Here is a 23,183-nt window from a genome sequence, read left to right as displayed (position 1 = left end):
GCCTGCCTTTGCGTAGCCAGCTCTGTGGCTGCAGCTCAGCCCAACTCTCAGGCTAAAGCCGCTTCTAGGTCACTCTCCTGTCCATCCAGTCCAGCCTGTCTCCGAGCCTGGCAGCACAGGAGGGCCTTGGGCCTGTCCTCCAGGGCTCCTGCCTGAGGCACAACTCTGTGTCCCCCACAGTGCCCTAAAGAAGGGGGCCCAGAGAAGGAGACTGCCAGCTCCTGTGGTCCTGCCCCTGGAGGCCAGAAGGAGCTCCCAAGCCCAGCCACAGAGAAAGAAGGTACAGATGAGCAGTGATGAGCCACACCTGACCTTGGTGTGGCAGGAGCAGAGCATCCTGAGTAGGGAGGCAAGTAACCAGGAAACCTCCGTCTGCCAGCAACCCAAGGACCGGACCCAACAGGTGCAAGGTGTCGGGAGCCTGGGCTAGAGGGTCCAGATTCTCCACGGCCGGTGCTCATACTCCTCGCTGCAAGGCCCCGTCACTAGCCCCGTGTGTCTGCCTCTCCTCTCCCACAGCTCCTGCAGGCCTGCTGCCTTTCCAGCTCATTTTTACTCATACTTTCTCAATTTCTGCTTTGCCTTAACCCTCAACGGCCCTTCAGGATTCATGACCCCACACTTGACAGCAAGTCTCCCTGTACGCATCTTTTTATTTTCTCACTCCTGCTACTGATTTTCTCCATGTTTTATAATCCAGATGTCCAAAAACAAGCATCTGATTTGCCATCTCCTGGTCAGATGCCAAAGTCTTGTCCAACTGGCTGTGTTGGGGGAATATGTAGCACAACCCCTGCTGCCTAGAGGGGGCGACATCAGACACCGAGGGGGCATGCTGGGGGTGAGGGGTGCCCCGCACGAGGCTGCCTGGCTGAGGGGCTGATGTTCCATCCGCACTCTCCAGCAAGCCACCCAGCTTTGGGTGGGGCTGCCCCAGCCCAGAGGAAGGCAGAAGGGGGCGCCTCCCGCTGAAGAGAAGGGGCTGTGTGATGGGTCAGATGCTTTGCTCAGCACATGACCTTTTTATTATTTAGGGCAATATATCTCTTATCTCTTCTCCATTCCACACTGTCTCAGCTAGCTTTTGCTGCGTAACAAACCAGTTCTCCCTGCTGTGAAGGTTTGTATTCCCTCTAAATTCACATGTTTAAGCTCAATGAGTTCAATGTAATGGCATTTGGAAGTAGGGCCTTTGGGAGGTAATTAGCACCTAATAAGAGTCACTTGATCTCTCTCTCTCTCTCACACCACACATACACACACACACACGAGGTTACAAGAAGAAGGCAGCCGTCTGTAAATCAGAAAGATGTTTCTCATCAGGAACCAAATCAACCCTCTTGATCCTGGACTTCCCCACTTCCAGAACTGTGAGAATATGAGTTTGTTGTTTAAGCCGCCTAGTCTACAGCATTTTGTTACAGCAGCTCAAGCTAAGACACGCCTCGAAATTATTGACTTAAAATAGCAACCCCTTACAATTGCTCATGAGTCTGTGGGACGGCTGTGTGGTTCTGCTGGTTTGAGACCGGCTTCATGGACCTTAGGCTAGGTTTTTCATGTGTCTGCCTCCAGCTAGCAGAGGGCCCAGGATGGCCTAATTCACATAATTCACATGGCTGTAGTTCTGCTTCTGGAGGTTGGCTGGCTGTCCATTAAGGGAACTGTGGCAACTGGGCTACTTGTCACTCGGCAACTAGCAAAGAACTCTGGACTTGTTCATGTGGCTTCTCAAGGCTTCAAAAAATCAAGTGGAAGCATGCAAGACCTCTTAGGATTTAGGCTCAGAATTCGTAACAGGTCTCTTCTGCAATATTCTTTGGGTCAACAGGTCACAAGCCCACCCCAGATTCAAGGGTGAGGAAAAAGCCTCTGGAGGGGAGATGCTACAAGTCACATTTCAAAAAAGTAAGTAGAGGGAGAGTAATTTGTGGCCATTTTTGGAACCAACCACAACACCCCAACTCTGGCCATGAGGTTCCATTGCAGGCAGGGAGAGAGTGACCAGAAGGGGGACGTAAGCACAGCCCAAGGGAGCTCTTAGGGGCAGGAACACATGGGGCTGCTCCTAAGCCTTGTCAGCAGATCCAGCGTTTTAGATGCAGGTGCAACTGGATGTTGAGAACGGAAGGAAACCATGGAGCTTCTTTTTCACCAAGTGCATCACCCTCGCTCTCACGGTTCCCACACATGAAGCCATCACAGGTGTCAACAGCTCCCTGAAACGTATGCCGCTTAGAACCCACTCTTAGCCGCGGTGGGGGCAGGGTGAGAGGTGCTGCTATCTTCGGGGGCTCACGCAATACGCTGGCCTCTCGGTCTCCGCCTCCTTCCTCCACCTGCTCATCGCACTGTCCCTCACCTCCACTTAGCACCCCTCCCCGACAGGCACTCTCGACCTCGTCCTCACCCCAACTGCTTCACCTGTTGAAGCCTTATTCTCCAGCAGGTCCCTGCAACCCCACCATCATGTTTTGCGGGTATTCACACATCCTTGTCCCTGCTTCTACTGTTTGGTCCTTTTTTTATGCCCACATCTCTCCACATCTCTTCTCTTTCCTAGAAGTCTTCCAGCCTTCTCCCGGCTTTAGTTGCTCCCCATCCTTCCAGCAATCCATCACTTTTCCCACCGTCATGTCAACACACTCAACCCCACTGACCTCTGTTTTCCCACTGTCCTTGTTGGGAAACTCCTTATCCTGGGCCAATCCAAGCACTCATCTTTCCTTCTCTTCATGCAGGGAGCTGAGTACCACTAGGGACAATCACCCAAACACAAGGACCAGAATCCCACAAACTCCAGGCTCTCTTCTGCCAGGCCATTAGCACTGCCCATCCATCCCTCTTTGGTCTCCAGCATCTCTGTCTCCTGTTTGCACAGAAACTATTTCAGAATTTATTTCCTCTCCTTTAATTTTCCTTTACTTCACTCTTATCAGAAAACCCCAAGGAGTAGAAAACGTCACACGGACACCCCTTTGGTGCCCTTCTCCATCAATTACACATTTCAGCCTCTCCAGTCTGTTGGCTCCGACTCGAACTAGCACTCAGACTCCAGTACTAGTTTCCTTCCTCTCCCAGTGAGCCACTTTGAAGATATGTCCACAGCGACTATCTGTTTGGGTTTAGCCTAGAGGGGACACAACATCTGGCTGACCCAGGGTCTGGGTGCCATGTGGGAGCTCCTAGCCAAGGCACGACCTGGGCAAGCTGTATCACACCCCGTTTTAGGAAAGATCAAAGTTCATGCCCTGGAAACACCCAGAACAAACTCAAAGTCCAAAAGGATGGTCGCCGGATCAGAGTCTGGGTTGTGGGGCAAGAGTTCAGAGTCGCATGACATGGTGTCGCAAGGAAAGGCAGATGAGGAAGGAACAGAGAAAAGTGGGTCTGGGCGATTGCCCTGAGCAGCCTTGGAACATCCAGATAATCCTTCCTGGCTTTGGGGCGCCATATGCCAAAGGGGTAGGGACCAGACTGACCAGAATGTTTGAGGAATGTCGGTGAGGTCACATCTTCCCTGGATTCTCCCAGAGGAAGCGAGGATATTCCCGAGAAGAAAGGAGGTGTCAAGCCCTCTTGCCTTTCTTCCTGGCCCATCCCTCTCGCTGACACATGTGCTGAGCTGACCGTGGTACCGACACTGCCTTCCCTTTCTGGGTTGTGACAGCTAGATGGAGGGTGGGAAGTGGGGGGAGGACACAATCTGGGGATTGTGACAGGGGTCTTCCATATCCAAAATGCCTTGCAGAATGGCATGCGGCACACAGTAGGCTCTCAGTCAATATTTATTGAATGAGTGATAAATGACTCTGGACACTCATACAGGTCTGGGCATGTCTGGAAAAGGATTTGTCTATTTGTTGCTTTCTTCCATCCAGATAAGGCTTCACAGAGACTCGTGCTCTCTGTGTGGGTCTCAAAGGCCAGAGCTCTACCCAGTTCATACTACCCCTGACCAATCCTGGCAGAGCACAGGTCTCCTCTCTACTGCCCCATCCCAGGAGCTAGTGTGTTTTATGGGAGAAGTTCTGGACTCAGAACTAAACACTGGTGTTGTGGTCCCCTCACCATCACCAACTTGTTGTGTAAGCTTGAAGAGTCACCTACTTTTGAGGCCTCCATTCCCCCAGGAATACTTACTTCTGACCCTTATAGGGTCATTGCAAAATTAAACAAGCTAAGAATTAAAAGAGCTTTTACAGATTATAAACCATGGCACATGGGGGCAGGACTCTGATGGTACGGATACTGGGTGTGGCATCCAAGATGAGATTAGGTCTTGGCCAGGCCAAATACCCAAGCTCTTTGAGGATGTGTGGGTGGTTCCTCTTGCGAGACCCCCAGGTGCTGAGTAAGTCACTGAACGGAACTGAATTCTTTCCTCAGAGGACCCTTAGCAGTGACCTAGATCTGGAGGTCCAGGGCCCAAAGGGCAAGGTCTGCATCACCTGCTCTTCTCCAGGAATTAGCTGCTCCTACTTTGGCACCTCCCCACCCACCCCTCTGAACCTCAAGGAAACAGGCTGGAATCAGATGTCTCCATCTTCACAAAGTCCTTCCTCTGGACCTCATGGACTGCTGTTATCATCAACATGTGCAATGAGGCTGGCGACCCAGAGGGAGGGCCACGCACAACACCTGCTAATCAATCACTCCCTTTCAAAACACTACTCAGTGTGAAACCAAAAGCAATAATATGCTAACTACATCCATTTCTGGTTATCGGAAGCTATTTGCTTGGGTAGCTATGATTATTGTGCATCTATGTGTCATTTTACCGTTTTCAATTTCTTAGATATGTTTGACCAAAAAAAAAAAAAATCAATAAATCCCTAAGTTATAGTCCAACCCCGCTGACTCATACCATGCCTGGGACTCCCTCTGGATCTGCTGGACCAATGCCCACATGTCTTCCCTCCCTCCACTGCGGGCCACTGCGGATGCCCAACTCAGACCATGGGCACTGTCACAGGGCAACGGTAAGAGAAGAAGCCGAGGTGCAGGTGGCTGTGAGGGATTCGATTTGACCCAAGTCCAAGGACAGACCTTGGGCTCAGAGATAAAGGACTCCAGTGCTCAGAAGGTGGTGGGTGTGGACGAGGACTCTCTAGTGTTGGTGGACACTCTCCAGCCTCTTGCCGATGGTCTGGAGGGACTCCAGCCAGAGAGGCTCCGCCTCTCCCAACCTAGGCACACGTCTCTTGGCAGGATGGTTCTGCTTATCTTCCCCCCCCCGCCCCCATTCCTCCAAAATGACGTCAGTCCTGGCACTCTGCCTTGATAGCTCCATAGCTTCCAGGTCTATGTCCTCCCCTGCACCCTATGCCAGCCACATCTGGCCCATATCTAACTCTGGGAATGAACCTGGTGTGGCGAGTGGCTCGGAGAAAACGTGAGGCAACTGCTCAGGTGTTCAATGGTGCAGCAGTGCCCAGCCAGCCCGCGCTGTGCCTCATCCTGATACTGGGGCCTCAGGCACCCCGTCATCAGTCCTGGATTTATTCATCCATGAACGTTACCTGGGCACACGATGTGTACCGGGTTCCGCTGGACCACAGTCGTTGATTGAAACACGAAATACTTGTGGGAACACACAAAAGGAAAAGTGCCAGAGCTGGAAGCCTATGGAGGCAGAGCTCTTGGTCTCCCAGTGGCACCTGGCCCCACTTACTAGCTCTGCGATTTGGGTAAATTAATTTTCTCTGTGCCTCATTTTCCTAATATGGAAAGAGTAGCAGTGGGAAAGGCATGGTGAGGATTGAACAAGGTCCAAGGAGGCTGAGCAATAGGAAACTGCCACCAACGGGCTGTTTTTGAATGACAAAAATGCTGATGCCACATGGTTTTAACCTAACAAAGGGCTTAGCTTAGCACAGGGCTAGGTACAGAACAACTGCTCATCAAGTGGTGCCTTTGCTTCTCATCCCAATGGTACAAGCCCAGCAGTGATTTCCCTTTCCTCAGTGGTTTGTCTAGTGCTGATGTTTGTAGATGAAGCTCTTTCTAGCACCACCAGGAAGGTTTCGACTCAACGTTCACACACTCAGTGGATTGGTTTTACTCAAGACTGCGGACACTCACGTTAGAGCAGGTAGTGATTGCCACAGCTAAGGACGAGCCAAGGAGCTGCCTAATTGTGCCCAGGAGTTGGCATTTCTACAGGTCTGATTCAAAGTGGTGCATATCCATTAGTATAAAGTTAACTGCGAATGCTAATTAATTCTCTCACTGATTTTAACAGAGTTTCATTTCTAGGAAACCATGGTGGAATGGGAATTGTCTCTGTCCTTAATCACAGATCATGTGTCCATGAATCACAAGGATATTTTTTCACGTGCCAGGAAGAGGCAGAAGCAGGAGTGAATTCACCATGAGCCCTCGGCCCTAGAGGGGAGCAGGCGGGTAGGAGGTGCGCTGAGAGTCTGCTTTCCACAAAGCTTGAATCCAGCAGGAACACAGAGCCCAGAAGCCAAGGCCATGGACAGAGCCTCCCTTTCTCTGCATCTTTTTCTCTTGAATGACCTACTCAGGCAGCCCTGCCGTGGCAAGCGTCACAGACTTTACACCTGCCAGAAACCAGCCCGCCTAACCCCGAGTCCAGGGCCTCCCGCTTGTCCCCCCACCACGGCAGCACACGTCTCTGCTCTGATGCTGAGAGCCCCATCTGCCAGGCAGGCTTCTCAGGGCTCCCTGGATTTCCTCAACGCCCTAGGGCTCTCCCTGCATCTCCTCCAGCCAGGGCCCAGTTCCTCGTTTTCAAGGGAGGGAGGCAAGGCTGCGAGTTCCGCAGTCCCCGGGGCCTTCGCCACTTGGCAGAGCAAAAGCAGACCCATGCCTGTGGCAGCCACAAGCCCCTTCCTGTGTTTCTCGTCCCTGTGCTCTAGCCCGTCTGCAGACCTCAGAAGGAGGAGGACGGGGACCTTGACCTCAGAAGGAGGAGGACGGGGACCTTGCGCTCCCTTGGCTTTCACCAAAGAGGCTGGATTGTTATTGACAGAGTCAACAAGCTGAGCTGCAAAGAGAAGGCACAACTCCTCTGCGCTTTGCCGGTCACAGCAAAGGCCCAGCCCACGTGTTGCATGGGAGGCTCAGAGAAGGGGAGGGGCTCGCCCAAGGTCACACAGCGAGTCTCTCTTCCTGGCGCTAATAAGCTTTTCTCTCCGCAATTCTGTATTGAGTGCCAAACGGCAGGCCACCCCCAGAGAAGAAGAACAAGAGAACCAACCGCAAAGTCTGCATCCAGCCACAGAGCCCTCCGCGTGACAAGGCCCCAGGGAAACGCAACCCCCCAAGTTTGAAGTGAGGAAGGCCCCTCGTGAAAAAAAAATCAGTTAAAATGCCTCCCTTTATGCACATGCCAACTTTGACTTCAAAAAGACTTTATTCCCAAGGATAAACAACCCCGTGTTTGTGTGATATAATTAAGTGAAGGCATCTTTAAATGTCATACTAGCTTGTGCCCGTTTCAAATTGTTATGCATCAACGGAACTTAACGAGATAGCCAAGCCTTCTCCTTGCTGTGAGACCGAGATAAGCCACAGCACTGTGGGCCCTTTAATAGATTGCCAAAATAAAGCATTTTCTATGCAAATTATTCATGCAGTGGGACAGCTAATCGCTTGCCAAGAGCCCGCCCACTGCCTCTCTGCAATTAGTCGTGAAGTTGAGGGAGCTCCAAACTCTGCAGGGGCGCTCGGGGCTGCTGGTCCTCTGGCGGGTTTTCAGGTGAGCACACCGTCTCTCCACCGGTGGGGGGTCCTGGGCGGACTCCTCCCACCCCCCTGGAGATGCGGTGAGGCCGTGAGGGGGTGGCGGGGGGCCGCGAGGCAGAGGTGAAAGAGGATGGGAGCTCCTGGAGCCCAGCCCAGCCCCCCCCCACTCGACATGTGCAGCGAGGCAGCCTCAGTCCCCTCATCCATAACCTGGGGTGGCCACTGGCCTGAGGTTCCCAAAAGCTGGGTTTTCAAGGACAAGTGGCAAAGGCGGGGGGGGGGGGGGGGAGTAAAAAGCTCGGCCTTCTCCCTGCTCAAAGAAGAACCCACTCTGGGCTCACAGGAAACCCGGGACTCAAGGTCAGAGTAGGGATCTGGCGTCAGGAGAACCTGCAGGGCGCCAGCTCGCTACTGCTGGCATCCTGACAACTGCCACGGCGGACACAGGAAGTCCCCGTGGCAGCCAGAGGAGAGAGCGGATAGTTTAACCAGCGAGTAGCGTCTTCTCACATCGCACAAACCAACCTCCAATGTGCCCTCCCAAGTCTGTCTCTGAGTCTGGCACTGTCTCTCTCTGCCACCTGCAGCTGTGGCCGTGGGAGCCTCCACAAGGGAGCCTGATACCCAGTGGCCTCCTGAAACCAGAGCAGATCTGATCTGGGCAAGGAAGACTGGGGCACCTGGCTTTGCACCAGCCCGTGCAGGGCAGCGCCCCTGCCCTGGATCGCACATTCCCTCCAACGCAGGTGGGTCAGGACTCCAGCCCACCTGTGCCCCTGACCACAGGGGCCCAACCTAAGTTGCCCGAAGGGGCAGAGCTGCTCAGTGAGGGATGGAGGGGCGTCACGGAGGCAAAAGTCCTGCGCGCGCAGGTGGGAGAAGGAAGAGGCTGGTTTTTGGTGTCCTGACATCTTCGTTGGGTCGGTTGGGGCCTGAGCTAATCCACAGGTTCTCAAGTCAGTGGTTTGCTTACTTCGCACAAAGTTATCATTTCATCCCCTTTTCTCCCCCTTCTTTCTACAGCCGCACCTGTGGCACATGGAAGCTCCCAGGCTAGGGTGGAGTCAGAGCTGAGCCTGCTTGTCTACACCACAGCCACGGCAACACTGGGCACCTGTGACGTACGCCCCAGTTTGCAGAAAGGCCGGATCTTTAACCCACTGAGCCACAATTCCAACGCCCTTGTTTTTTTGTTAGTTCGTTTTTCAAACACATCAAAACGGCATCATTTAACCCAGCAGAGTGACGGGTGATGGGCACTTACCTCTGATGCACCTGGACCCTTGAGGGCTGCACCGCTGAGAGGACGGCTTGGTGGGAGCCCACATAGCGCGCTCCTCCCCCGGCTGCCCGCCGTGACCCCCACACAGCCTGAGCCTGCGTCGGAGCCTCCCGCAGGCCTGGGGTGGCTGGAGAAATGCCTGGTAATGCTCCCACGGCCGAGGTCAAGGCCCGGGAGGCCCCTGCTTCTCAAGACAGAAATGACGGGGGAGGCGCCGCCCCCTGAGCCCTCGCGGCTGAGCCGCATTAGAGGCAAAGGCGATGCGCGAATTAGCCTCGTGCTGCTTCCCTTCCTCTCTCATCAGCTGCTCGACCCCATCTGGGGCCTCCTAGGGGCCAGGAGGCATCCGTCTGGTCTCAGGTGTCATCACATCCGGCCCTGGGGGCCGAGCCCTTCATCGGAAGCGGTGTTGAGGCTGGAGGTCACCTGCTCCTGGCTCACACCAGCTTTGCCCCACCAGCCCTGCCCACCGCCCCTGGGGCGGGGCTCTGTTGTCTGCCACTGCTGAGTCCTGGCACCTGACCTTTCACCTCCCCACCCCCCCACCCCACTGAGTGGGATCAGGGTTGTTGAGCCAGAGCTGGGTCATGCCTGGTGTCGCGTCCTTCCTAGGCGCTCCGGTTCCTCTTGCCGGACTAACTCCCAAGCAGCCCCGGAGAGCAGGTAGGGTGCGATCAGGGCAGGGGACTCTCCCACCTCCTCTTCCCAGGAGGGCTCGAAGTCCTGGGCCCCCACAGCCCCCACCCAGGAGACTCAGACTTGCTCTTTCACTCAGAGACACGACCAAGCTGCCCCCTGAGGACTGCGACTCGGGCCACGTCGTCTGCACTGGGAGGAGGCGGGCCCTCAGAGAGCCGGGCCTCGGACCCCTGCATGTGGGCAGGGGGCCTGGTGGAGGGTGGCCAGTGGGGTGAGGGGAGAAGCTGGAGCAGGTGGGTCGGCAGGGCCCCAAGGCAACTGCCCACCGGTGCCGCCCAGGCCCGACTGCGCCCTCGAGCCCTGGGAGGAGAGCCGTCAGCCTCTGGCTCCCTTTGCTTCTCTACCTTCTCCTGTCCCTTCCCCGCCCCACAGCCCCTCCCTCCCGAGCTGCGCTGACGCTCAGCTTCGCTGTGGTCTCCCGGCATCGCGGGGGCTGGCGCGGGGACCCGTTCTCCCACACGGAACCTCCTTTCTCTAGAGAATGCCTTCTGATGCCAAGGGGCTCCCAAGTGGGTTCCTGGAGCCCAAATCCTGTGTAGCCAGAGTCTGTCTACACCATGGGCCATATGCAGCCTTTTTCCCCCCAGACAAGACCCCCAAAGGGCCCCCAAAGGGCCTTGGACATGCAGCCTGTTTCTCTGCCTCTTTGCTGGCCAGTCCTGGTGTTCCCAGAGCACCTTCCGCCACCAGTGCGCGGGGCACACGCTCCACTGGGAACTCGTATATGTGACTCTAACACAGCCCTTTCAGCGGCTTCTCACCCTTTAACAAGCGGGATAAAGCCTGGATTCCTGGGTCCCATCCCCTGAGATTCAGATTTAGGAGATCTGAGGAGATCAGATTCAGGAGATCTGAGGGGTGCTCAAGAAGCCGTGTTGCTCGCCAGCTCCCAGGTGACAGGGGCTGCAGGTCCAGGGACCGCACTTCCAGTAGCAGGGGTCTGATCCAACGTCTCAGCAAAACCGGGCAGAGGGTGCTGGCCACGATCTCCGAGGGCTCGGGTGCCCACCTGAGGACGGCGGCAATCAAGCCAGCCCCAAGTGGGCCACACTGCCACGTGTCAAGCCACTGGCCTGGCCCAGATGGCCGGGGCATCAAGATGTCAGCCGCTGCCATTGGCTGGTCCCTCGTTGATGGGTTGTCATTGGCAGCAGAAAGTTGGCCAATGGCAATCAGTCCGGGGGCCCGGCTGCCTTAAATACCAGCAGAGCAAACAGCCTCAGACAAAGCTGCGCCGTGTATCAATTACCAAGAGGCGGTGTGTTCCTCCGGGCGGAGGGAGCCGAGCGAGCGGCCAGGGCTGCTGCCCCAGCTGATAAGGGCCTGCATTGTTCGGGGACAGCTGGCGGCCTGATAAGGGCCTGCTCGCCCGAGATAATGGCAGTGGGCAGGCGCCTCGCGGCAGTTTAGAATTTCTTGGGTCTCCAAGAAAGGTTCTATTAAGCCCACTGACCCCAATTGAATATTAATTAGCTAATTAACGGATTTATTGTTCCACGCCATTTCTGGAGAGGCCATTTTTTTCGAGTGCCATTATTTTTGTAAATGATTTTTTGCATTGTGCATAATTGAATCTTTGCAGCTGCCAGCATCTTCTGCATGATTTGGCAAAAAAAAGGAAGCAGAAGCACTTAGGCTTTTTTTTCCCCTTCTCTCTCTCTGAACAAATGTTTTCAGCCCCTCCTGCTAATGCTGGAGGGAGGAGGAGGGGGGCAGCCGGTTCTGTTTCACAGGTTTGTTTTTTAGGCTGAACTGCGACGACGGCCGCCCTCCTGTCCTTCCTTATGCAGGCAGCTGGCGGGTGTTGCGGGGGCGGGGAGACCCTGAGCATCCCGCACGAGGCCTTTGTCTTCAAACTGGCCAGACTTAGCTTTGTGCATCCCAGACCCCTTTATATTGGGAGGTAGGTAGAGGGAACGCGGGCTCAGCCTGTCCCCCAGAACCGAAGTGGAGGGCCGCCCGCTCTGACCAGCAGCACAGCGCTCCCCGTGGGCTCTGCTGCGGTTCCCGGGCTCACTGGCCCCAGCCCAGCCCTTCCCAAGCTGGAGCCTACCTGGGTCTGGTGGCTCCGGAGGAACAGAAGCCCGGCCCAGCCTCTCTCTGCGGCTCCTTAATGAGCCTGCTCCAAATTCCACGCCAGGGCTGTCTGACGCCCCGGAGCTGGCATCTGCCCCTAAGAAATGGACCCGGGTGGTCCCACGGGCAAATGGCTGATGGAATCAAGCCCACTCCTCAGCAGAGGGTCTCCAGGGGCGGGGCACATGTGCTGGGGTGGGGCCGACGCGGGAGGCTCAGCGATATTGTCAGGCGGCATCAGGGAGCTCCGCCAGAGGACCTCTCAGCCCCTTCAGCATCGTAATGAAGCCAAGGGCAGGCAGAGGCTCCAGGAATATTAGTCAGGGCCCCCCGGTGGGCGGGTCTAAGGAAGGCTTGTGCCCAGGACCTGGCCCTGGCCACCAGGGGCTGCAGAGTTTTATTGGGATTTTTTATTAAGCCACCTCTTCCTGCCCTCATCCCTGTCCCCATCCTGCCGCCTCTGCTCAAAAGAGGAATTCCGAGGGCTTTCTGAGCAGAGCGATGAGGCAGGAAGGCCTGGCGCCCTCCTCTGCAGACACTGGCTGGGACCATGCCATCTGCCCTTGTCCTGCCCTCTGGGCTGGAATAAAGTCCCAGCAGGCAGCCTGACAGGTGGCATGGCCACCCCGGCAGGTGCAAAACTTGTGCAAGGGCCCCCCAAAGCTGGCGAAGAACTGGAGGTGGCTCTTAGAGTTGAGTAGGGGCAGGAGGGGGCTGTCACTGAGCCTCTGTTAACTTTCATTATAAGGTCATCCTTTTATGAGTCTGCACGCTTCTTCCTATAACCCCCCCCCCCAGAGTCTCCGCGTCCCCATGACAACCATTCGGCTAATATCAGCGACAATCGTAACTCTACCTAATATTAACTGAGGAACTACTTGGTGCCACACGCAGCACCAGGCACCTACCAGTCTTCCTGATAGCCCGGTGACAGAGGTGGGACTCTGAGGCACAGACATGCGACCTAACCGAGGCAAGGTCCCTGACGAACCTAACAGCACCAGATGCCGAACCCCCACTTTTGACGGCTCTCCTCCCCGGACAGGACACCATGGCCCGAGGCTCTGCTGCGGTTAAGAAGCTCAGGTGCTGCAGATGCTCCTTGTCAGCAAGGTCTCCCCTCTCCCTGCCGTCCCGGGATGCCCAGAGAGGGTGTGGCCAGGAGAGAGCACCTCCCACAGTGTAGACACCATCCTGTGTTCATACAAGCTCCTTGGCAAGAAAGGTCTCAGCATGGGGTCCCACCCTCCCCACACCTCCTCTCCTTCAACGTTCAGACTCACTCTTTTGAAAAGGAGCCCCAAAGAATAAAGACACCGGAAGTCGGGCCCCAGGTAGGGAGACCCAGCAGCTTCAGGAAACCACATCAAGGACACAGGTTCCCTCCTCCATCCTGCCTTCCTGGGCGGCAGCTTCATTCTAAGGCTGGTTTCCTTTGTGGTCAGAAGACGCTTCCAGTGGCAAAGAGAGCTTCCCCAGGATAACCTGGGTACCCGCTCACTCTGGACCAATAACAGGTGCCGGGGACACTCTTGATTTTGACGGATCGTCCATGGAACAGCGGTTGGGCATCAACCGAGTGCCCACCCCAGAGGGTGGGGTGGGGAGAGGCGCCCCTGTTCCTGCGACCCAGAAAAAATGGTTCTGCTTTAGCTCGAATTCAGTCTCCCCACCGGCCACACGCGCTTCTGCCTGGACTGGCCTAAGAGAAGTTCACCCAGGCAGCGGGGTCGATCCCAACCAGAGGAACGCACAGGCCTCCTAATGACCCGCCCGGGTTTCCTCTCTGATAACCATGACCCGGGATGATCGTGCTAGGGAAGCGTGTGACTCGGTTCTGATCCTGCCTCTCAGGCTCCTCCATGCAGAGAACAGGCTCGCACCTGCCTCGTGCCGGGTCTCGGCACCAGCCCCACTTCCTTTCCCCACGAGCCCCACACACTGGGGGCAGTCCTGAGGAGGCGGCCACAGCCCACCTCAGCCGCCCCCAAAACTGCTCGCCCGCTGTGAATACCCTTCCTCTGGCCGTCTCCCTCTCTGTGCGTGCGGGGTCGAGGGGCGGAGCATGGCAGAGGCCCTGGGAGAAGATCTGGGGGCTGGGGTGTTTGCAAAGGGAGAAAGGAGCCCTTGGAAGCGAGGCGGGGGAGCCTTTCAGCTCTGTGTCGGGAGCAGGGGGGAGGCTAGTGTATGTTTGAAAGGGTATAAAAATAAGAAATCCCAGCGGAGGCCCACGAGGAGCAGGGCGTGCGAAACTCGTTTCTCACCTGGGGGACTGAAACTGCAGGTGCCCCCCGCGCCTGCTCCCTCTGATTTGCCCTTTGTCTCGCCCCGCAGTGAGCTTTCAGAGTGCAGACGTGATCACGTCCTTGCTCCCTATACAAAGCCCGACAGCTCCCTGTTGCTGAGGATAAAGACCCTCCTCCCCAGCCCGGCAGCGGGACCCCTGCCAGCAGCCCGCCCCTCTCCCGGGGCCTGTGCTCTGGGCTGCAGGCTCCCGGAGCTCAGGCCCCTCCACCGGCTTCTCTGCCTTCCGAGCCTTTACTCGCTGCCCGCCGTGTCCGTCCCCCCCTTGTTTGATGGTTCAAGGGCCCTTTCCTCAGAAACTCTCCTGTGCCCTGACTGAGTCGGGCGCCTTCCCTCCCTTCGTCCCAAAGCTCGGTCATGACACCAACCACTCTGAATCATGACTCCTTCGCCGGCTGGCTCCTGACTCCCCTCCTTTCTGTGAGAGTTTTTAAGGGGGGGGGACTCATTTATTTATTTGTCTTTTTAGGGCCACGCCTGCGGCACATGGAGGTTCCCAGGCTCGGGGTCGAATCAGAGCTACAGCTGCCAGCCTCCACCACAGCCACAGCAACGCCGGATCCTTAACCCACTGAGCGAGACCAGGGACAGAACCCGCGTCCTCATGGATGCTAGTCGGGTTGTTACCACTGAGCCACGGCGGGACCTCCCAAGGGCAGGGACTCTGCTTCGTTTCTTTTGCATCTCCTTTGCTTTATGCTACTTTCGATGCTTGACACACACTGGACAGAGAGGTGGATGGAGGAAGGATGAATTAAAGCCTCACCTTTTCTGCCCACATCACCAGAGAGCTATCGGGGTGATTTGCAGGGTCTGGACTTCTTTCTGATAAGCCCCTTCATGACCTCATCCAAGCCTGGGGTGGAAACCTGTGACATGGTACCCCCCCAGCTGTTCAAGGACCTGCCCTCAGAGAATACCAGATCATGGCGGCCTGATGGGAGGTGGCCAGCCACCAGCCCAGGGTATGTCCCAGGCCATGCCATGCCCAAATTTAGCCAAGGGGGTGGTCACCCCTGCCGGCAATCAGTGCTATTATGCCCAGCCAGAGGCCTCATTTGAAAACATCACCCCATGGCGGCCTAGCGATTAAGGATTCAGGGTTGTCAGTGCCGTGGCTCTGGTTCCATCTCTGGCCTGGGAACTTTTGCAGGCTGTGGGCACAGTTGAAAAAAGAAATAGAAAATATATAAAAAAGAAAATGCCCCATCCTGCTGAATTCTGCTGTCTGCTGAACCCTCCCAGTCTGTCAGACCTGAGAGTCCCCCCAGTGCAGGGCACCCCTCACCCCAATGCGCCTCATCCCCCAACCCGGAAGCCACCCAGCATCTCCGAGAACTGGAGTGCTTTTCTTCCGGCCTCCTTCCCTGTGTGCTGCGTCCTGCTTGAGAACCTGTTACCCCTCCACTGCCTTGTACATTAAGGCTCCAACGCCTCTGCCCAGCTTCCACGTTCTTGTCCCCTGGGTCAACTCCAAACACGCTCTGCCTTCCTCTGTCCCCTTTTCTATTTCAACCAGTCAGGGCCCCCCTGTACCTGCAAGGCCTTGTGTCGTCTCTCCAGCGATTCCTTCTATAGACGCAGCTCAGATGCGTCTGTACCTGCCCCGCTTCGGAGTTCGCATCACGTGACGGACGCCCATTCCTTCTCACCAGGTGTTGCTCCTACCGAGGGACCACAGGCAGGCACCTTGTCTCGAGACGCGGAAGAGCCGACTCCTCTTCTTGCCTCCGCGCCGCCCGGACACCCTGCAGGGCGCCTTAGCTCCTGGCCGGGAAAGTGGGGCTATTGGCCTCAGCCTCTCGACAGATGCAGCGATGGGGGGCCGTGGATCCCATGAGGAGAAACATTTCCATGAAAGGATCATCACTGGCCCTGCTGGGTGGGTGAGTTCCCAGCGAGGGCAGGCCTGGGAGCTCAGGAATGTAACTGCCCACAGGGGACTTTGCTGGACCAAGGGGACTGATGAGCACTCGGGGCGGGCAGAAGTGTGGGCACCCAGGGAGTAAAGGCAGCTGGAACTGTCAGGGCATCTGGTCATCACCCGACAGGGTCAAGCTCCTGGAATCTCCAGGTACCGTGGGACTCTGAGCTCTGGGCTCCGGCCGCTGTGTGCGGTTTTATCCTTGCCTATCTTCCTACAAAAGTCCAGAAGGCTGGAGTTCCCGTCATGGCACAGTGGAAGCGAATCCGACTAGGAACCATGAGGTTGCAGGTTCGATCCCTGGACTTGCCCAGTGGGTTAAGGATCCAGTGATGCCGTGAGCTGTGGTGTAGGTTGCAGACATAGCTCGGATCCTGCACTTCTGTGGCTGTGGTGTAGGCCAGTGACTAAAGCTCTGATTAGACTCCATGGAAGCTCCATATGCCATGGGTGCAGCCCTTCAAAGACAAAAAGACAAAAAAAAAGAGAAAAATCAGAAGGCAAAGGCCGAAGGTGTGCAGAACTGGTGGAGAACAGGGGCTGCAGCACCCTGTATTCACAGGGGAACAGGGGCTGGAGAACGGGGGGCAGGAAGAGGTGCTGCTGGGGGGGGGTCACGTGACACAGAGCCCGCGGTGAAGGTGGAATTGGACTCGTGCTTGGCCTGGGGATGGCACAGGGCTTGCACTGTGGAGGCCTGGGGGTCTTCAGCAGCACAAGCCATGCTCCTCTTTCTCCTAACAGTTCCACGTTAACAGGTTCTAGGCTAAACCGTGGCAGACCTCTGCTGCTGGTGGAGGTGGGAAGAGAGGATGCAGTGACAGCTCACCCCCCCTGTGACCTTGGACAGGGGCTCAAGGGCACCCAGTATGTAAGAAGGGAGGGACCTCTAGGACTGTAGGGAACCATGAATACAGGGGGCAGAGCCAGATGGAGTTGGGAGCCCAAGTTAGAGGCCCTATGTATTAGGGCCATGTCCCCAGGTGACTTAAAGTAAGTACGTCTGCTGTGCAAAAGCAGGTGTCTGCTTGAAACGGAACGAACTTAACGTAAGGGCTGGAACTTAAGACGGTCTCTTTTCAACAGGGTGAAGTTTGCTTTTCCCACCTTGCAGGTCCCAGGCAGGAGGCAGAGGGACGGAGACGGGGTTATTCTGTTTCATTTCTATTTTTTTGTCTTTTGTCATTCCAGGCCTGCACCCGCAGCATATGGAGGTTCCCAGGCTAGGGGTCGAATCGGAGCTGTAGCCGCCGGCCTGCACCACAGCCACAGCAACACCAGATCCGAGCGGCGTCTGCGACCTACACCACAGCTCACGGCAATGCCGGATCCTTAACCCACTGAGCGTGGTCAGGGATCGAACCTGCAACCTCATGGTTCCTCGTCGGATTTGTTTCCACTGCGCCGCAATGGGAACTCCGAGACAGGGTTATTCTGAAGGTCAGTGTCGGCCTCATCCCCCAGGGTTAGAGGGGCCTGAGCAGGGGCTCCCTTCTGAGAATCCAGCTGCTTCTGGAGGCAGTGAGCGCCTGTCCTCCAGGCAAAAGCCACATCGTCATCGTCGTCGTAGCCTTGGAGGTGGTCTCCTCCCGCCCTTCCACACGGTGCAGCTGAGTGAGAACCAAGGGCTTTGGAGTCTCCCGTGGCCCAGCGGGTGAGCCATCCAGCGCTGTCACTGCAGTGCCGGTCGATGCCTGCCCCCTTGCCCGGGAACATCCATATCCTGCGGGCACAGCCACAGCCGCCAAAACCAAAACCACCCGAGGGCCCAGGCGCAAAAGGGTCAGGACCGCGGAGAGCTCCAGGGCGCCCCACAGCCCTCGCCTGTTCCCTCTGGTGCAGGGCGTGGTCTGCTTGGGTCTGGGCAGGGAGGCCCTGAAGCTCCAGAGGGGACAGAGGCCACCATTCAGAGGCTTTCCCTCCACTCCTCCTTCTCAACACCTTCTCTCGCCCCAACCCTACAGTGTGGGCCGGCCCTGGCCAGTCCCCTCCAAGCTCAGCCTTCCGGACTAGCCGGCCCCCAGGCCAGCAGCCTAGAGAGGCTTCCGCAAGAAGCTGCTGCCCGAGGCGGGGCTGGGTCGGGGGGCAAGGAGCAGGGTCCCTCTTCAGATGGGAAGTGGGAGTCATTAGCCTTGACGGGGAGGGAAGGGCGGCCCATTTCATTATGGGGAAACGAGATTTTTAAATCCCATTTTAAAGGCTTCGTCAGCTCTAAAATGGCCTGTCGTGGGGCCTCAGAGCAGTTGGTAATTAGCTCTCCTGTTTCTAATGAAAGCAGAGAGGCAGGAGGAGCGGTCATCTAATGAACGGGGGGATTAGCTTCCAATAGGCCCTAAGTAAGAAGACAGGTGCAGGGGAGGAGGCAGAGGCCAGGCCGGGCCAGCTGGGCCCAGGCTGAGGCGCAGCCAGCCGGCGGGAACTGGAGAAGGGGCTCCAGGGCCTCCTGAGCCCTGCGGGACCAGTGCCCACCCCAAGCCCACTTTGTACAAAGTCCCCCTCACGTATTCCGTGAAGGGGTAGGGGTGGAGGGTGGCTTGGAGCGAGGGGCTCAACTAGCCGCTAGGTCCCAGCCACCCACAGCTGGGCATGAAAAGCCAGGGTGAAGCGGGAGGGGGCACCACAGGGAGCAGACACAACAGCCCCTCCTCCGGAGGGCATCTGAGGGGGTGCACTGCGGGCAGCAGCAGGCGCCCCCAGCCTCAGCCCAGTGATGAAACCCCCCTCCCTTGGGCCCTCTCTGGCCCCCGGGAGCCAGGCCTGTCCACTAGGAGCCCTGAGGCTGAGCCTCAACCTGGAACTCCTCCCCCAGGTCAGACCAGCCCGACGGAGGGCGGTGAGGTCTGGACAGGAGGAAGAGAAGGAATGGTTATGGGGGCGCCACCGTCCCGGGACCTCCTGCTTTTACAGCAAACTCTCTTCTCCCCCAGAAAACTGGTCATGCAGAGTCTGCAGAGAAAAACCACTTTCTGGACGCGTCCTCTACAGGGGGCGGAACAATCGGGCTGGAATCCCCAGACACCGCGGATTCGGCCAGGGCGGCCCAAGTTAGTGGTGATAGGATGGCAGCCAAGAACCCAAGCCCAGTGTCTTGGCATTTTAAGGCACACTATTTCTTATTACCCTGGAAAACAAAGGAAGAGAAGCAGCGGGCAGGTGTCAGGGCTCTCCTGTGCGCACGGCGGACCCAGGTAGGACCCCGGCGGGGATGCTGGTCTCCGGATGCAGGAGACAGAGCCCTGGGCCGGGAGGGCCAGGGGGTGGGGCTCCCAGAGCAGGCTGGCCACGGCGTGCCCGGCCGCTGCTTCCTCTCTGGGCCTCAGTGCGGTCAGTCAGCCCTTTGATGAAGACGGGCTGTGGGGCGGGCAAGAAAAGGCCATTCCCTCCCACCCCGTCCAAGCAGGCCTCCCTCTGGCCGCTCAGCGCCGTGTTGCTGTCATCCAGCTCTTTGTTTACAGTCTCCCCACTGGGCCGGAAGCTACACACAGCGAAGGACGCTTCTGTCCTCTCCACAGGCGTTTCCGTTCCTCTGCGCCCCCAGCCCATGCCTGGCTGCAGCGGATGCTCCATTCACGTCTGCGGACTGGCTGAGAGGCTGGCTCCCGGCCTGAATGAATGACGATGACCTGGGACGACCTCACCGAGAAACCTCTGCCCAGGGCCTGGATGACCGGGAAGCCCCCAGGCAGGGCCTGGATGACCAAGAAGCGCCTCCCAGCCAGGGACTGGATGACCGAGAAGCCCCCCCCAGCCAGGGACCGGATGAACGAGAAGCCCCCAGGCAGGGACTGGATGACCGAGAACCACCCTCCCCCAGCCAGGGACCGGATGACCGGGAAGCACCCCCCCAGCCCAGGGATTGGATGACCGGGAAGCCCCCAGCCCAGTGACTGGATGACGGAGAAGCCCCCAGCCAGGGATTGGATGAGCCGCCTGGAGTCCCACCACTGCCGCATCCTGCACTGCTTGTGACCCTTTCGTCTGGAATTAATCACCCCCCTAGTGCCCAGCACAGAACAGGCCCAGTGACAGACTCAGTGAGGCTGTGCACTAGGGGACAGAGGGGCCCAAGGGCTCCCCTTACCCAGGATCAGATTCTCAGTGGGGGGTGGGTCGTACTGAGAAAAGGGGTGCTGTGGGGGGTCCAGGGTCTCTGGGGCTCTGCTGTGGGTAAACCCACGTGTGCTCCCAAGGCCTCCCACCGCCCAGGGCTGGCTTTCAGTTTCATTGTCGCGTGGGGATTACCCGCGTGGAATCTGGAGTCAGACCAGGCCCGAGTTCAGATCCAGGTTCAGTTACTACCACGGCTTTGCGCCTCCATTGCTCCAGCTGTAAAATGGGTGGGGTGGTAACAGTAGTGCCGCAGCCGCGCGGGAGGATAGAGCTAGCACTTCCCTCACAGACCTTCGGAGCGGCTCAAACAGCTCAGGCGTGGCTTTATTTATGACGGTCCACTGAGTTTGTCCCCACGGCTCCCAGGGTGTGGCACCCAGCACCCCTTCCAGAGACCACCACCGATGCCCAGGAACAGCCTGTAGAGTCAGGCCAGAGGCTGCTGGGGGGGGTGTGGGGGGAAACAGGCCTCCTGTGGGAGGGGCCCAGACCCCAGAACCCACACCCCTCGACCTGGCTCTCGGGTGGCTATTCCAGCAGTGACGTGACCTGGTGTGGACCACGGGCTGCCACAGCTGTGAGTGGGGGCTGTCTGGGGACGAGCCAGCTAAGGCTGCAGGCAGCCCTGAGGAGTGGGGACCTTCAATACCCCCCACGGCCCCGAGTTTATCTCTGTGCCTGACTGGGTCACTTTGCTGGACGGCAGAAATCGACAGAACATTGTAAATCTACTATAATAAAAATAACTAAATAAAAAGACGGGGAAACCAATCACACACACACACACCCCTCCCCTTGTAAGATGAGAATGCTCACCTGTAACTCGAGAGCTAGGGAAGCTGCCCAAGGCCCGACAGCCGCCAAGCAGAGGAGCTGTGATCTGAACCCACATAATCTGGCTCCTGGGCCACAAGCCACCATCAGGCCACCCTGCCCTTTGCCGCCTCGGCTGCCCTCACCCTGCACCTTCACTGCAGACAGGAGCGTCTTCCTGGGGCCTGGCACACTCTCTCTCCTCTCTCGAGCGCTCTGGCTCGTCTCCCTCCGCCTTCTCCCTGCTTCCCCTTCTCCTCCTGCCTCTTCCCCGGCTCTGCCTCCGTTCCTCTGTCTCAGGCGTTGTGTCTGATCTCTGACCTCTGCTGGCAGGTGGGGAAGGAGGCTGGAGAAGGGGAGCCCTCGGACCCCCTGCGGGGAGAGCCCCATAGTCCCAAGAGCAGCAGGAGGCCGGCAGAACAAGAGGTGTGGCCTGGAAACTGCCTCTGTCCCTCAGCACCTCAGACTTAAGGGACCCACTGGAACCATGGGAAACTCCAGCCCCACCGGGGCTCCCCACTCAGCTCATGGATGAACCCAGGAAGAACGAGTCTGTAACGGGAGCCCAGGGTGGAGGGGCCCCTGCTCTAAGAAGGGGGTGCAGGGGGCAACAGGGAGAGACCACAGGGTGGAGAAAAGTTTGACGTCAAACTGTTTATGCGCGCGCTGGAGCCAGCCCGGAGGGGAGAGCGCGGGCGCTGGGGAGCCGGGGCCGGGAGCAGAGAGGCACCGCTGGGCGGGGGGCAGACCCCTCTGCTGCTGGGTGACAGCAGGAGGGAGCTCGAGAACAATCTCTGCTGGAGGTACCGAGAGTCTGAAGAGTCTGGACACCCCTCAACCTCGCGTCTGGGGGCAGGAGGCTCCCACGCTTGCTGGGGTAAACAGCATGAGAGGCCGCCCAGGGGCCAGAGCAGAGTGAGGAGTCAGCTAGCGCTCTGTTCTGGAGTTGAGGGGGTGTGTGGGTACATCCAGACATTTTCTCATGATAAACCATTCTTTTTTTTTTTTTTTTTTTTTTTTTTTTTGTCTTTTTAGGGCTGCCCCTGTGGCCTATGGAGGTTCCCAGGCTGGGGGTCAAATCAGAGCTGCTGCTGCCAGCCTACACCACTGCCACAGCAATGCAGGATCCCAGCTGTGCCTGCGACCTACACCACAGCTCACGGGAACCCCAGATCCTCAACCCCCTGAGCGAGGCCAGGGATCGAACCCGCATCCTCATGGATATTAGCCAGGTTCATAACCCGTTGAGCCACAATGGGAACTCTTCATGACAAACCACTCTTGGTCCAGTATTTTTCTCGGCCAACTCACCTTCATATCAGCTCATCTTTATTCGTTCATTTTTAGTCAGTTATAGTTTGGAGGTAATCTCTAGCTTAATAGCCACTTGCAGACAGAATCATCTCACCGGAACGTTCACCGAGATGAAGCCCGGCCCAGCCACAAGCATCTTCCCTTAGCCTCCCTTTCGCGGGGCAGCTCCCGGCTGCCGGGGTCACTCGGTGCCAGATTTGGTCTGCTCTTGACGTTCTCTGACAGCTGGGAGGGAGAGGGCGGTTGGGTCTGCTTAGAGGTTTCCCAGGCAGGAGTGTCACGTGCATTCCACCTGTGGCTCTGTGTATGACAGAGGGCACATTTCTAGGACCAGGCCCGGGAGAGGAGAGGGCTCAGGTGAGATTTCACGACGGGCCCTGCCGCAGCGTCAAGGCTAAGATCAAACTCATTCCCCAACACAGACGCTCTGGTCCAGCTTTAGACCCAGAGGTGGGGGCCGAAGCAGGTGCCGGCCTCCACGGACCCCGGGCCCCTTGTTAGACTATCTCTGACGCCAGGCAGCCAAGGGGAGCAGGAGGGCGGGGTCCCACAGGCGCCTTAGTGACAGAGGGGATCCCCACAGCGACTGTGCAAGGCCTTCCACACGCCCACCACCCACAAGCCCCAGGCAGGCATGAGCTGCAGCAGCCTCTGAGGGTGCATGTTCAGTCTCCCCGGCTCCCCCCAACTCCAGGCCTCCAGGGTGAGCTGCAGCTTCCGGGAGAGCCCAGCCAGGACCACGCATACGCTCCACGCTTCATCACCTTCCTCCCACATGGTGGCGGGGAAGCAGGGGAGGCCAGCTTTTACCCGGGTCTCCCCCTGAGGTTGCAAGGCCCCTCCAGGGGCAGAACCCCCGGCCCCGAGGAGCCATTCCAGCTCGGTTGCCCTGCTCCAGAGAGAACGGCCTCGTGGCTGGCTCTCTCCCCTCCACTGTACCTGCCC

At 57.5% G+C, this 23,183-nt stretch overlaps 1 protein-coding gene across 1 annotated transcript; it reads left to right on the top strand.

Moving 5' to 3' along the window:
- Positions 1-7,588: 7,588 nt before the first annotated feature.
- LOC146399647 (uncharacterized) lies at positions 7,589-20,868 on the top strand. The gene is made up of 3 exons (XM_084978265.1): positions 7,589-7,729; positions 15,733-15,963; positions 19,514-20,868. The coding sequence occupies exons 1-3, from the start codon at positions 7,589-7,591 to the stop codon at positions 19,607-19,609; spliced, it is 468 nt and encodes a 155-aa protein (XP_084834391.1). The 3' UTR covers positions 19,610-20,868.
- The last annotated feature ends 2,315 nt before the right edge of the window (positions 20,869-23,183 follow it).

Source organism: Sus scrofa, chromosome 9 (genome assembly GCF_054392235.1).
Source record: "Sus scrofa isolate SSC_HxYL_T2T_F1_AM1 chromosome 9, Sscrofa_HxYL_maternal_Yorkshire_Landrace_v2.0, whole genome shotgun sequence".
Taxonomy (NCBI): domain Eukaryota; kingdom Metazoa; phylum Chordata; class Mammalia; order Artiodactyla; family Suidae; genus Sus; species Sus scrofa.
The sequence above is the reverse complement of the archived record's forward strand: the minus strand, read 5'-3'. Positions and strand labels throughout refer to the sequence as shown.

What these genes read in the sequence shown, in the direction of transcription:
- LOC146399647 (XM_084978265.1), top strand. Translation starts at nt 7,589, where the DNA reads ATGCAAATTATTCATGCAGTGGGACAGCTAATCGCTTGCCAAGAGCCC. An exon ending in GTCCTCTGGCGGGTTTTCAG is followed by an intron (nt 7,730 to 15,732) that starts GTGAGCACACCG and finishes CCTTCTCACCAG; the next exon opens with GTGTTGCTCCTACCGAGGGA. An exon ending in TCACTGGCCCTGCTGGGTGG is followed by an intron (nt 15,964 to 19,513) that starts GTGAGTTCCCAG and finishes TCCTCTCCACAG; the next exon opens with GCGTTTCCGTTCCTCTGCGC.